The 15,813-nt window shown below is 37.5% G+C and overlaps 1 protein-coding gene across 4 annotated transcripts in view; it reads left to right on the forward strand.

Annotated features, from left to right (window-relative positions):
- Positions 1–15,813, forward strand: part of grik2 (glutamate receptor, ionotropic, kainate 2) — a 351,880-nt gene that overhangs the window by 262,109 nt on the left and 73,958 nt on the right. For all 4 annotated transcript variants that reach the window (XM_085472845.1, XM_085472848.1, XM_085472846.1 and 1 more), the window contains one exon: positions 4,667–4,785. In XM_085472845.1, the coding sequence (XP_085328971.1) occupies positions 4,667–4,785 (119 nt within the window). The remainder of the gene's footprint in view (positions 1–4,666; positions 4,786–15,813) is intronic.

A 15,813-nucleotide genomic window follows, 5' to 3' on the forward strand; every position in this document is an offset into this window, starting at 1 on the left:
TAACTACACAAGACAGCACACTAACTACACAAGACAGCACATTAACTACAGAAGACAGCACATTAACTACACACTGCAAACACGCTAAACGTCACAAATCTCTCTCTCTCGCTCTCTCTCTTGCCATCACTCCTAAATCTTCCCCCTCTTCCTAAACAACCAAATGTCATCATTTTTGATTGGTTGATGTGGTGCATTTTTCCACCAGAAAAGCAGCTGTTTTTAAATATATATATATATTTATTTTTTAATTTTTTGCTCATAAGCAGAGAGGTCTCGCTGCGCTGTCCTCAGACAGTAAACGTGACGAAACTATTGAGGAAAAACGCCGTATAAATTGTTTATCATGACTCTGGTTTTACTGGCCCATCAACACAGTTTATAAACTGGCACCTTGTTGCTTTGTCTTCAAGTGGTCATGTGATTGGCTGACCACGACTACTTTATTCTTCCTCAGTCAAACAGCAGCACTCATGGCATTGTTTTCCCCCCTTAGCTCCAGGTGTTGTGCCAAAAAGTGTTCGTCTGTCCGCGGGAGCGCAGCTGCTTAAAGCTGTAGCGCCCAGATTACTTACAGCTACTTCCTGCAGCTGATATACGATGCGGTAAACTGAACACAGCTTCAACCATCTGTTTGTTGAAACAATAGTAACGCGACCGCATTTTCTTGTTAGTAACAGTAATGGCATTGTAACGATAGGAATAGTAATTAGTTAGATTACTGGTTACTGAAAAAAGTAACGCCGTTGCTTGTAACGCTGTTATTCCCATCACTGCACATTACATATTTAATGTTGTATGCTTGTGTTTTATTCTGTGTATCACTGTTGGTCCAGTGGCTGAAGTATGAGTGCTACACTGCCAAACAGACAGTAATAGGACTGAAATTACAGTGGTAGAAGCAGAGCAGCTTTCTTTTCCAGCTGTAGGCTTAATTTACATGAATGCACAGCTGAACTATGACTGTGTTGTTCTGACACCTGCCCTGTTTCCTCCTGTTACATGTGTCAGTGTAACGGTACGTTATCCCCTGTATGTTTGTCTTAATGACAGAAAAAGCCTTTCCACTGCTTCTGGTGCAGGTGATAAAACATATAGTACATCTCTTCCAAATCCCATCTGTTAGCCATTTGTTACATTTTGGAGAACAAAGTTGCCACATCCTCAGCATCCTGACCAAAATGTTTCCGCAGAACAATTACAAACAGAGACATAAAATCATGCGGCTATAATCTGTCCGTATTTTGCAGTATGTCTCTCATCTAAACTCTGTAACTATGACTCATGATTTGACTTCTAATTCTTGTCTGTATTTTCAAAAGTACAATATTTCTGCCTGTCATATCAAAGCATAATTGACTTTAGTCTTTTCATGATAACATTTATGGTAATATGTGCTCATATTAAAGTCACTCCTCAGCATCCCACAGTCCTATATGGATATTAGATTTAAATTAAAGTGACTAATAAGAAAAGTGAATTTTACCAGTCTTAAACTCTTAACATCCACCATGTAACCAACAGCATTCAGTATTCTGGTTTGCAGTCGAGCCTTCTTTTGTAAGTGTTCGTATCTGATTCATTCCTGATTTGTGAAAATGAAATAAAGTGAGGTGAACCAACAAACAGCACAGAATGTTAAACTAACAAAATAATTAGAAACCCAAAATACAGATGACTCACTTAGTATATAATTGTTCCTTTTGTGGTGAAGTACCCTCTAAGGCAGGGGTGTCGAACTCCAGGCCTCGAGGGCCGGTGTCCTGCAGGTTTTAGATCTCACCCTGGGTCATCACATCTGAATCAGATGATTAGTTCATTCCCAGGCCTCTGGAGAACTTCAAGACATGTTGAGGAGGTGATTTAGCCATTTAAATCAGCTGTGTTGGATCAAGGACACATCTAAAACCTGCAGGACACCGGCCCTCGAGGCCTGGAGTTCGACACCTGTGCTCTAATGCAAGGGCAAAGACTCCGATCTGACCCACAGGATGGATCTTGGAAATTGTAAAGGACGCACACACACACACACACACACACACACACACACACACACACACACATTTAGCGAGTTTAGTTTCTAAAGTATATTTTCTGTGATTTCCAAGGCAAAAGACAAAGGCTCAGATTTGCAACAAAACATCTCAATGATTCTCAGAATTGTTAGAAGAAATATTCTGGGACAAACAGGACAAAAGTGGAACTTTTTGGAGGGGTTGAATCATGTTACATCTGCCATGAAGCTAACATTAAACTGAACATGATACTGAAGGTTAGATGTGAAGGGACCTGGATGACTAGCCATAATTTGCCTATGACTTAATGACCTTAAAATCAAGCTCACTTGAGTTATGCAGCAGGACAATGACTGCAATGATGGGAACGACTCATTGCCAGTTATCGCAAATGCTTGATTGCAGTTCTTGCTGGCAAGGGAAGCACAACCAATTACAAGATTTATGAGGCAATTCGTTTATCACATGGAGCCAGGTAGACTTGAATAGCTTTTTTTCTCTTAGTAAATGAAATCATTTATTAAAACGTGTATTTCGTATTTACTCTTATTATCTTTGGCTAATGTTAAAATTTCTGTAATGATACGAAACATGGAAGTGTGAAAAGGAGGCACATATTTTTCCATAGCACTGTATCGAGAGTTTTTCTTTGCTGTCGGCCAATTTAGAATGAGTAATACCTTACCTTGTGTCTCTGTTTAAGGACAATCCAGAGCACATGGAAAAATCCCTCATGACACAGACACAACAGTAAGACTGAAACTAAGGATTGTAGGGCAATAACAAGAGAGTTACATAATGGGTCAAATACTTTTAACCCACATAAATACTTTTCATTTTCATGGCGACTTACATAAATGATGAACTCTCAGTAACACCTGACATTAGTATGATCATACATTATCATTGGCATTTGTTGCAGAAAGAGCCTGATGATTACAGAAAGCAGAACATTGTTTCTGTGCCACTGATGAGCTCTCCTGTTTTGCTTCATGCTTCTGTGCTACCCTTGCTCAAAGAATAGATGACCTGAGATAATGTTAGGAAAATATAATCAGATCGAAGTGACAGCAAACCGTCTCTATAGTGAGGGACAAGTTACGCTATGTAGCAGCAGCCTAACATGTCATTCACATAATAATGACAACTTTGCTTAACCATGCTCATTGTGAACTGTACCTGGCTGTTTGCAACATGACTGGAACAAATTCACTGAGAAACAGGCACAAGAGATTGGGTCACATTGTTGCATCCTCCAAGGTTGCAGTTTAGCTGAACTCAATTTGAATTGAAATTTTACAAGCCGGCAAATCTGGGGATCATAAGCTGAACAGCTGCTTTAATGCCGAGGATTGTTTTAAACCAAAAATCAGGGGCACATTCACAGATCCATACACAACACACATATGAAATCCAATATACAATATCCCTTCTAACTGTTATAGGATTGAAAAGGAACACTGCCACTAACCATAATATAATAGCAACAGAGATTGGTCAGTGTCAGTGTACGGTTATAATGCTGTCATCCAGCCAGTCTCGTCAGCGTATCCTTGTCATGGTTGCAGGGGGGCTGAAGCCTATCCCAGCTACCACAGGATGAGAGGCAGGGTGCACCCTGGACTAACACATAGACACAGACAACAATTCACACTCTTAGTCACACCTCCACCAATGTTGTTATTAACTCTGCATTATTAACTAATGCTGATAAAATGCTGTCATTTTATCAATAAAGCAACACGTCTTCATAACAGTCTTGTATTTACCCCAGAGGATAATGGATTACAACCGTGACACACTGCAGAAGTTTTATCTACTTTATTGATCATTATTAGATGTCATTAGAATCAGTAGCATCCACTCCAGAGTTTTTTGAAAAGTAAAACGTCTTGCACGGAACAAAACCTACATTATGCTTTTCCATTTAATTGTTCAAATGACTGTGTGTTGGGCTGAGTCGAGATAGAGGGCTGGTTCCCCCTTTTACTTCAACACAAACCAAATCAGGTCAGGACGCTTAACCGTAGACCAATCAACCTTTACTAATCTAATGTCACTTTTATTTAACATGAATAAACGAGAACTGTCTTTGCTTGAAGAGTGCTTTGAATGAGAGGGATCACCAGGGCTGGCGTGGGCATGATGGGAATGAACCATTTGATCTGCTGAATATTAATGCTCCTTCAAGATTATAAGGATTATTAGTTCTTTTCTCGGCTGGCGATGGAGTTATTTTCAGAACCCATCGATTAAATTACAGCGGGAACTGCCTTTGATATGAGCACATCCACATGACGAGGCACTTTGGATTATCAGTGCTGCTCAAACCCACTCCCCAACCATTCTATGGTAATAAAATTGAAAAACACACAAAGGGAATTCAGATGAGAATTTTTAGGCTGCATCTTGATAACTGAGCTTTTCATTAAGGAATCAAATTAACAGCAACATGATCTCAAGCATGCTGGCATAGCAATGCTTATTGATTTGGGAAGTGTCTCTGAACATTAACTAACCTTTGTGTTCTTTCCTTTGTCTCCCCAGGTAGGAAGACCATTCTTGGTCTCTTTCAGTGTATACTCTTGTGTCTTTATGCAGCTGCAGTAAAAATATGTGTGTGTGTGTATGTTCTCTGTTAATTGTCACAGGTTTAGTCCCTACGAGTGGTATAACCCCCACCCTTGCAACCCTGACTCGGATGTAGTGGAAAACAATTTCACCCTGCTTAATAGTTTCTGGTTCGGAGTTGGAGCTCTCATGCAGCAAGGTAGACGCCTCTGCCTCCCCCCTTTTTCTAGCACAAGTCCCACTTTTTTGCTGGGGGTCAACCTTGCTCTTTGACCAGGCCCATGACCATGCATGGGGGCCTCTGTGCATGTAGCTAGATGCTTTACGTGTAGTCCAGCAGGATGGTTTGAGAAGACTTTGAGCAATGTGATTAGCATATGACAGTGGTGCTCCTGCATGCTTTCCTTCTCCCTCCTCACATTCCTGACCTATTAGCAGCCATCACAACAGGTAGGTATCCCCACCCAAAACATGTGAGATGGATCAGATGTATGACTTTCTGTGAGAATGTAAACTTTTCTGTGTTTGTTTTTTTCCTTCTGCCAAATCTTCTCAACTAATCAGCACCCTTAGATTGAGAAAATTAACAGAAATGGAAATAGAAACACTTTATGATAGCACTTTCTATCACAGCTCAGTAATAACATGGTAACAGTAGAGTAACAACGGGGAAACAAGACCGCAATACTGTGGCAATTTCTAAGTTATTACAATTCAGTTACCTGTGGTAGTTTTTGTGTAACAAGCGGGAAACAGAAACTGCTTGTTTCTATTTAATAGCATATTAATAAGCAGGTAAAAAAAAAACTTTTAAAACAAACTTAAAGTTTAAGTTTTAAAAGAACAACAATGTTAAAACAAGTGTGATGTAATTGGCAGTTCTTTGAGCAACAATTTCACAGATACAGACTGTCCTATTGAAACAGTGCACCATTATGTTTATAATCAGAAATAAACCACTACAAAATTTACTGGTGGTAAATAGCTGTATTCTGAGTACACCACACCTCCAACCCCCTCACCTTAACCAATGAAAACTGGAGTGTTATACACACACACACACACACACACACACACACACACACACACACACACACACACACATATATATATATATATATATATATATATATATATATATATATATATATATATTTGAAAGTATAACTAACCACATCTAGTTCTCTATCCATATTTGCAATAATAACGGTGAGCTTATTTCATGACGATCTTACTTTTATGCAATCTTAGTTTTTAGAACTACTCTAAGTATTATCTGGTAAGCTAACGTTAGCTACTAACCTGCTGTTAGCTGCTTTGTTCGTGGTGTAAGTTGACAGCATGTGATGAAATAAGTACAACAGACATGGTCCTAAATATAAGTTAAGGAATTAAAAAAGGGTTTTATTTACCTTGCAGTCCGACAGCAGCAGTCTGCCACCTACTGGCAGCCAGCTCTTTGCCGGCTGTTCTATTTATGCTTATTACACACAACCTACCACAGGTGTTTCCAGGTAATACTCACTCACTTTTCAAGTTTGTCTTAATAGGTTATTAATATATTATTGGGATTTGATGTTATATTAGTTATTAATTTATTATTAAATAACAAAGGACAGTTTTGTATTTTGCAGCTGTTTCTTTCTTATTTCACAGAAACTACTGCAGGTAACTGAATGTAATAAAATTACCACATTATTACGTTCTTGTTTCTGCATTATTACCCTACTATTATCACTTTATTAGCGAGCTGTAGTTCCACATTATTAACCCCAGATTTGTTATCCAATTACATATATTTAAGCGTAACAGTACTCAGCTGTAACCACTGTTGCAAAAATGATATTACTTGGATATTAAGTGGTTATTACTTCGGTAGTTGCATACTAATAACTTAGAAAATACTACATTGTTACGCTCTTGTTTCCCATTGTTACTCTACTATTACTGCATTATTACTGAGCTGTAATAGAAAGTGCTACCAACTTGGTATACACTTTTTTTTTTTGCGACCAATATCTTATATATTTAATAACACAATAAGAGATATGCTGTATGTCATATCATAAACATTTGCGTGCAAAGCCTTGAAAGCATGGTATATACTGTATGTATGACTTGCAACAAAACACTGGAATGGAGCACACAGGGAAGTAGCTGCAAGCTTTGTTTAATGGCATCTAGCTGTGCAGGTGGTTCCACGCTGCCACACTGGACTGTATATAAAAGTTAGATGTAGCTACTGCGTCAGAAAAGTGAATCCAGTAGCGGAGTGGCTCAGAGTGCTATACCATTAAGGGTTGGTGCTAACTCACATTTACAAAGTGTTCACTTTCATGAAATACTAAAATCAGTACAATGTTTTTCGCAAGTCATTATGGCTTAAACTATTTCCCATCTCATCAGTGTGCTTTGGTCTTCCTGCAAATTATGTATACATTAGGCCTCAAAGAGAGATAATGTTTTCCAATCAGGTTAAGTAGCAGTTCACGTCTGGCTCCAAAAACACCACAGATGATAGTGGCCAAGTTCGGTTGTTGTACTCACAGAACTAAAAGAATGAAACTTCTGACTATAGTAACAGTAATCAATTTGAACTTTTTCTTGATTATATAACACACACAGTATAGAGAGAGCATTTATCTGCACAACCAACACACTAGGAAGTCGTTATTGTGCTGCAACAGGCTCCATCAGACTTTTTCAAGGCCTTCCCAGTGAAACTTCAGCAGGGTGAACTAAAATAGAGAGAATAATATAAATCACAATACCCATCGAAGTACTTTAGCTCACATGATGAAAACTGAACAGGAAAATTACAGTGCATTTTTTTATCCAGCACCAAATCACAACATCAGTCAGCTCGAGGGGCCAGAAAGTAGTCACAACATTTACTTGTTACACACCTGTTGCAGCTTTATTCCTCTAACTAATCTAAACTAATGGATTACACTTATTTTTCACCTCAGAATTATATTTTACACCCCTAATCACAAAGTGAAAAAATGGTTGCGTATAACTCTTGTGAAATTATAAAAAGGTGAGAAAACTATTTTACTGAGGCTTGGCAGCTCTGGCATACAGGTGTGATTGTGTAGAGCTGCAGAAATGTTTGTCCTTCTGGAAGGTCCTCATCTTTCCACAGAGCAACGCTGGAGCTCTGTCACAGTGACCATCACATTCTTGGTCACCTTAATCACTCAGATTGTCCAGATGGACAGCTCTAGGAACTTATTCCATTTACAGATAATGGAGGCCACTCTGCTCATTGGGACAGTCATGCTGCAGTAATCGTTCTATACGCTTCCCTAGCCCTTGGGCGATCTTCAAAATTTACACCCTTTTAAGTTCCTCGGTATCCCTCGGGACCCAAAATGGTCCCCATCCAAAAGGTGATATAGGAATGAATTTTATGAATTTTTTTTCCAGTTTTTTTCACATCAGATCTTTTAAACAACTTCAGACCTATCCACTGATATAAAGTTTTTCATAATTTTTTTAATATTTTTTAGGTTTCTATGGCTTTATTGTCATAAAAACCCCTGTTTTTTGGGGGGTAAAAAACCACAATATGCAATATTTTCAAAAAATGAGTTGCAAATGGAACTACTTGGCATGAGGTTATTAGAGCCTTGGATAGGTAAAAAATTCATAACAGAATTGATTTGGATACTTTATTATTTTTGGAGCAATAAGAGTTTTTCAAATTTACACCCTTTTAAGTTCCTCGGGACCCAAAATGGTCCCCATCCAAAAGGTGATATAGGAATGAATTTTATGAAATTTTTTTTCAGTTTTTTTCACATCAGATCTTTTAAACAACTTCAGACCTATCCACTGATATAAAGTTTTTCATAATTTTTTTAATATTTTTTAGGTTTCTATGGCTTTATTGTCATAAAAACCCCTGTTTTTTGGGGGGTAAAAAACCACAATATGCAATATTTTCAAAAAATGAGTTGCAAATGGAACTACTTGGCATGAGGTTATTAGAGCCTTGGATAGGTAAAAAATTCATAACAGAATTGATTTGGATACTTTATTATTTTTGGAGCAATAAGAGTTTTTCAAATTTACACCCTTTTATGGTCCTCGGGACCCAAAATGGTCCCCATCCAAAAGGTGATATAGGAATGAATTTTATGAAATTTTTTTTCAGTTTTTTTCACATCAGATCTTTTAAACAACTTCAGACCTATCCACTGATATAAAGTTTTTCATAATTTTTTTAATATTTTTTAGGTTTCTATGGCTTTATTGTCATAAAAACCCCTGTTTTTTGGGGGGTAAAAAACCACAATATGCAATATTTTCAAAAAATGAGTTGCAAATGGAACTACTTGGCATGAGGTTATTAGAGCCTTGGATAGGTAAAGAATTCATAACAGAATTGATTTGGATACTTTATTATTTTTGGAGCAATAAGAGTTTTTCAAATTTACACCCTTTTAAGTTCCTCGGGACCCAAAATGGTCCCCATCCAAAAGGTGATATAGCAATGAATTTTATGAATTTTTTTTCCAGTTTTTTTCACATCAGATCTTTTAAACAACTTCAGACCTATCCACTGATATAAAGTTTTTCATAATTTTTTAAATATTTTTTAGGTTTCTATGGCTTTATTGTCATAAAAACCCCTGTTTTTTGGGGGGTAAAAAACCATAATATGCAATATTTTCAAAAAATGAGTTGCAAATGGAACTACTTGGCATGAGGTTATTAGAGCCTTGGATAGGTAAAGAATTCAGAACAGAATTGATTTGGACCCATTATTATTTTTGGAGCAATAAGAGTTTTTACAATTTACACCCTTTTAAGTTCCTCGGGACCCAAAATGGTCCCCATCCAAAAGGTGATATAGGAATGAATTTTATGAATTTTTTTTCCAGTTTTTTTCACATCAGATCTTTTAAACAACTTCAGACCTATCCACTGATATAAAGTTTTTCATAATTTTTTAAATATTTTTTAGGTTTCTATGGCTTTATTGTCATAAAAACCCCTGTTTTTTGGGGGGTAAAAAACCATAATATGCAATATTTTCAAAAAATGAGTTGCAAATGGAACTACTTGGCATGAGGTTATTAGAGCCTTGGATAGGTAAAGAATTCAGAATAGAATTGATTTGGACCCATTATTATTTTTGGAGCAATAAGAGTTTTTGCATTATACATCCATTGGTATCCCTCGGGACCCAAAAAGGTCCCCATCCAAAAGGTGATATAGCAATAAATTTTATGAATTTTTTTTTCAGTTTTTTTCACATCAGATCTTTTAAACAACTTCAGACCTATCCACTGATATAAAGTTTTTCATAATTTTGTAAATATTTTTTATGTTTTTATGGCTTTATTGTCATAAAGACCTCTGTTTATTTTCTTTGGGGGGTAAAAAACCACAATATGCAATATTTTCAAAAAATGAGTTGCAAATGGAACTACTTGGCATGAGGTTATTAGAGCATTGGATGGGTAAAGAATTCATAACAGAATTGATTTGGCTGCATTATTATTTTTGGAGCAATAAGAGTTTTTGCATTATACATCCATTGGTATCCCTCGGGACCCAAAATGGTCCCCATCCAAAAGGTGATATAGGAATGAATTTTATGAATTTTTTTTCCAGTTTTTTTCACATCAGATCTTTTAAACAACTTCAGACCTATCCACTGATATAAAGTTTTTCATAATTTTGTAAATATTTTTTATGTTTTTATGGCTTTATTGTCATAAAGACCTCTGTTTATTTTCTTTGGGGGGTAAAAAACCACAATATGCAATATTTTCAAAAAATGAGTTGCAAATGGAACTACTTGGCATGAGGTTATTAGAGCATTGGATGGGTAAAGAATTCATAACAGAATTGATTTGGCTGCATTATTATTTTTGGAGCAATAAGAGTTTTTGCATTATACATCCATTGGTATCCCTCGGGACCCAAAATGGTCCCCATCCAAAAGGTGATATAGGAATGAATTTTATGAATTTTTTTTCCAGTTTTTTTCACATCAGATCTTTTAAACAACTTCAGACCTATCCACTGATATAAAGTTTTTCATAATTTTGTAAATATTTTTTATGTTTTTATGGCTTTATTGTCATAAAGACCTCTGTTTATTTTCTTTGGGGGGTAAAAAACCACAATATGCAATATTTTCAAAAAATGAGTTGCAAATGGAACTACTTGGCATGAGGTTATTAGAGCATTGGATGGGTAAAGAATTCATAACAGAATTGATTTGGCTGCATTATTATTTTTGGAGCAATAAGAGTTTTTGCATTATACATCCATTGGTATCCCTCGGGACCCAAAATGGTCCCCATCCAAAAGGTGATATAGGAATGAATTTTATGAATTTTTTTTCCAGTTTTTTTCACATCAGATCTTTTAAACAACTTCAGACCTATCCACTGATATAAAGTTTTTCATAATTTTGTAAATATTTTTTATGTTTTTATGGCTTTATTGTCATAAAGACCTCTGTTTATTTTCTTTGGGGGGTAAAAAACCACAATATGCAATATTTTCAAAAAATGAGTTGCAAATGGAACTACTTGGCATGAGGTTATTAGAGCATTGGATGGGTAAAGAATTCATAACAGAATTGATTTGGCTGCATTATTATTTTTGGAGCAATAAGAGTTTTTGCATTATACATCCATTGGTATCCCTCGGGACCCAAAATGGTCCCCATCCAAAAGGTGATATAGCAATGAATTTTATGAATTGTTTTTTCATTTTTTTTCACATCAGATCTTTTAAACAACTTCAGACCTAACCACAGATATAAAGTTTTTCATAATTTTGTAAATATTTTTTATGTTTTTATAGCTTTATTGTCATAAAGACCCCTGTTTTTTTTTTTTGTTTTTTTTTGGGGGGGGGGGGGGGAACCCATAATTTATATTATAAATATATATATAAAATATAAATATATTCTCAATCACATTCACACCACTCTCTTATATCAGTTCCACTACATCGAGACTATTTTATGGTGGTCAGCTGTTTTATTGTCATGTATTTTGCATAATAAGATAACCATGTCCTGCATTCAAAAACACTGAAAATGTCTATGGTGGTGCTGTACCTAATATTGTGCTCATTGGATCCAAAACCTATTTTTCCTTTATTTTGAAGGCTGAGGCTTAGATCCATTAGGTATTCACGAGAAAAAAATTATCACATGTCAGGATTACAGTATATCGAAAATATGTGATTATAAAGGGAGTCAATGGGACCCAAAAGGGTACGAGGGATGCGAAAGGTAACACTTATGTGAATCTCCTTTACTATACACCACACCATAGAGGGGATCAATGAATTTTAAAAATAATCCTAAAATGCACATCATAAGTCAGTTTCATGCAACTAGTCTTTAAAATGACTGATATATTGAAAATCAAAAATCCAAAGTTACCCAAAAGGGTAACTTTTTTGACGAGGAACGCCTAAGGGCTAGATCTGTGCCTCTAAGTAACCGTGTCTGAGAGGTCTACAGGCAGTTCCTTGGACTTCATGGCTCACTTTGTGCTCTGACGTACATAGTTGTAGAAACATCCGACAGATGATCACTGGAAACAGAATGCAGCTGAGCCCAATGTTCAGTGTCACGCAAAAGGTGTGAAAAGTTTTATACATGTTACATTTTTGTTTTCAAGAAAACTTTGTTTCACTTTGTCATCAAGGAGTTTTGTGATTAGAATTCTGAGGTGAATAATTAATTTAATCAACTTTGGAAAATTTAACATGAAACTAATATGGATCAGGTGAAGCACTGTGAATACTTTTCAGATGAACTATACAGGTCTCAGAACATGGACAATGCAAAACTCTGCATTACTCAGTCACTCCAGAATGTAATGGCTTGGCATTTATATAGCATATGTTTCTCTTAGCTAGTGGGATGCTCTGACTTACTTATAGACCATGCTTACTAATATCTCCAGATTAGCTTGTAACACAGATCCATAAGTATTCCAGTTACTTTGAATAAGTAAATAAAATTATAGATTTTTTCATATCTTTACCCCAACAAAGCAAATGAAAACATCTGATAAGCATTCAGCATATGTTTGTAGCATCTGAAAAAGAGTTCAGTAAATGTCATGCATTGTAGCTTGAATTGTAGTTTAGTGTTCACTAAAAAGTCAGCAGAATAGATGATGGAGAGACATCATGTTGAGAAGATGTGGAGCCAGAAGACTGTGGGACTAGTCTCGACAAACACACAGTAGCTACATAACAGTATGCTGGTCTGCACTGTGGAGAGGCTCCCCTGCCGGGCGGCTTGCCTAACCCCCCAGAAAACTGTGGGACGTGCTGTTTGGTCATGACGTTACCTTGGGTACATGACAGTCAGCCCCAACCAGGCTCTGTTTGGTCTACGCTCGCCTCTCTGAAGGTCGCCCACTGTTTTCTGTTCTGGTGCAAAAGTATAAAAAGTCCAAACCTGGTAATACCTGCATCTGATTGCTGGTCATGGGTCCCACACAGAACAAACATTGTATTGTTACCAGCACTGATGAATGTGTGTTTGTTCTCATTCATGTTGAGTTGTGGTTTTAAAAATGGACAAAATGGGTGGCTGTTGGCCCTACTGGGCGACTTTATTGCCATGGTTGAATATACCTAATAATATACTGCTTTCAAATCACAAATCACTTTTCATACCATTTTAACCTTTAACTAAAGATTTAATGCCAATATAACAATATTTTAGGAACATTTTACAATTACTGTATTTTCGCAGGAATTACATTTCTTTATTCAGAACATATTTGTTTTATATTTCTTGTATTCCCGCTATTGTCGCTCCTTCTAATAGATAGGGAGGATTTATCACATTATTTATTAACTCCATAAAAATGTGTATTAACATATTTCCTGCACGTTACAGACAGTAGTGGTTTTAAATTCTACCAAACCAGTGAGTGCACATGAAAGTGTCCAACTAACACTCTCGTTAAAGATAAAAAAAAACCCTCCTGATAATGTAAAATGGTAAATGGCCTGTATTTGTATAGCGCTTTACTTAGTCCCTATGGACGCCAAAGCGCTTTACATTACATTCAGTCATCCACCCATTCACACACACACATTCCCACACTGGTGATGGCAGCTACACTGTAGCCACAGCTGCCCTGGGGCGCACTGACAGAGGCGAGGCTGCCGGACACTGGCGCCACCACCAGTAGGCAACGGGTGAAGCGTCTTGCAGAAAGGACTCAACGACCGAGACTGTCAGAGCTGGGGCGCGAACAGGCAACCTTCCGATTACAAGATGAACTGCCAACTCTTGAGCCACGATCGGATGTGATAATTAAGCATTTAACCAATACAATCCTGTCTCTCTCCTTATGTCCAAATACTTTTTCTAGCTTTGTGTTACATCATACCACTACATATTTTGAGAGAATGTATGTTTCCATGCAATGTCATTAGTTGTGAAGGCACTGGACTATGAAAGAACGTTGGTAGGCATGAACCACCTTGTGCACACTCCATTGCAAAATCCATAAAACCAGGTTTAAGCTGCAGCTGGCTGCCATGTCTTTCACTGCATACTCCCTCCCTACTAGACAGCTCACTCAGGGACTATGAGAAAGAAAGACAGCTTGATGAGAAGTTAGTATTAGGATCAAGGATCTCACAGAGGGAGTGGCACACAGAGTTCTCTCTGACTCTAAGAGCTTTCTCTCTGAGTGAATGCGGAAAATCCCAGATTTGCTTAAGCCATTTAAATAAAATAGTCCTGCTATAACTCAGACCCACCTTTCTCATATGGGCAACAAACCTCCCTCACTCCCACTCTACCCCCACGTATACATTCATCCTCTGCATACATTCTGGATAATACTTAATGAAAAAAAGACCCTAGCATTACTTTAAGTGTCTTGATGCATGTTCAATCATCCAGGAAAGTAATTCTCCAAAAGTTGATTCTGTTCATCTGGACGTAGTGTTTTGTGGGAGAAACGTTTTGTCTCTCATCCAGGTGACGTCTTCAGTCTCAGCTGACTGCAGGTTTCCCCAATATTATAAACAGTACATTTACATAATGACTGAAACCAGCCCACTGAAGGAACAATGGGCTGGGAGGTCAGTTCCTTAATCTTAATTATGCAAATTCTCATGAACATTGATCAACAGCCACTGATCATTGACCACTGATCAATGGCCATGAGTACCATTCACAGAGAGTTGGGGAATGGCTGCAATCACAGCATTGTAAGATGGCCGGTTTGAGGGCGGAGTCAAGGAGGCCATTTACGTGAAAAGGGAAAGACCATCTCTGAATGGAGGAGGGGCCTAAGGGTACATCTGTCACCATCTTACATTGACTCCGCCCTCAGGGAGGGGCGGCCATCTGCTGCGACCGGTTGGGGTGAGAGAAGGAAGACAGGATAAAGACATGCTGTGGAAGAGAGACAGAGGTTAATAACAGATATGATTCAATGCAGAGAGGTCTATTAATACATAGTGAGTGAGAAAGGTGACTGGAAAGGAAAAACTCAATGCATCATGGGAATCCCCCGGCAGCCTACATCTATTGCAGCATAACAAAGGGAGGATTCAGGGTCACCTGGTCCAGCCCTAACTATATGCTTTAGAAAAAAGGAAAGTTTTAAGCCTAATCTTAAAAGTAGAGATAGTGTCTGTCTCCCGAATCCAAACTGGAAGCTGGTTCCACAGAAGAGGGGCCTGAAAACTGAAGGCTCTCCCTCCCATTCTACTTTTAAATACTCTAGGAACAACAAGTAGGCCTGCAGAGCGAGAGCGGAGCGCTCTAATAGGGTGATATGGTACTACAAGGTCATTAAGATAAGATGGGGCCTGATTATTTAAGACCTTGTATGTGAGGAGCAGGATTTTGAATTCAATTCTGGATTTAACAGGAAGCCAATGAAGGGAAGCCAAAACAGGAGAAATATGCTCTCTCTTTCTAGTCCCTGTCAGGACTCTTGCTGCAGCATTTTGGATTAGCTGAAGGCTTTTCAGTGAGTTTTTTGGACATCCTGATAATAATGAATTACAGTAGTCCAGCCTGGAAGTAATAAATGCATGAACTAGTTTTTCAGCGTCACTCTGAGACAGGATATTTCTAATTTTAGAGATGTTGCGCAAATGGAAGAAAGCAGTCTTACATATTTGTTTAATATGTGCGTTATTAATTTGATTGTTTTAACTAGGTTAGTTCCAAAGTTAAAGAGAACACATAAGGGAA

This window comes from Copadichromis virginalis, linkage group LG11 (genome assembly GCF_057382275.1).
Source record: "Copadichromis virginalis isolate Kocher_CV1m ecotype Utaka linkage group LG11, C_Virginalis_male_GT1.1, whole genome shotgun sequence".
Lineage (NCBI taxonomy): Eukaryota > Metazoa > Chordata > Actinopteri > Cichliformes > Cichlidae > Copadichromis > Copadichromis virginalis.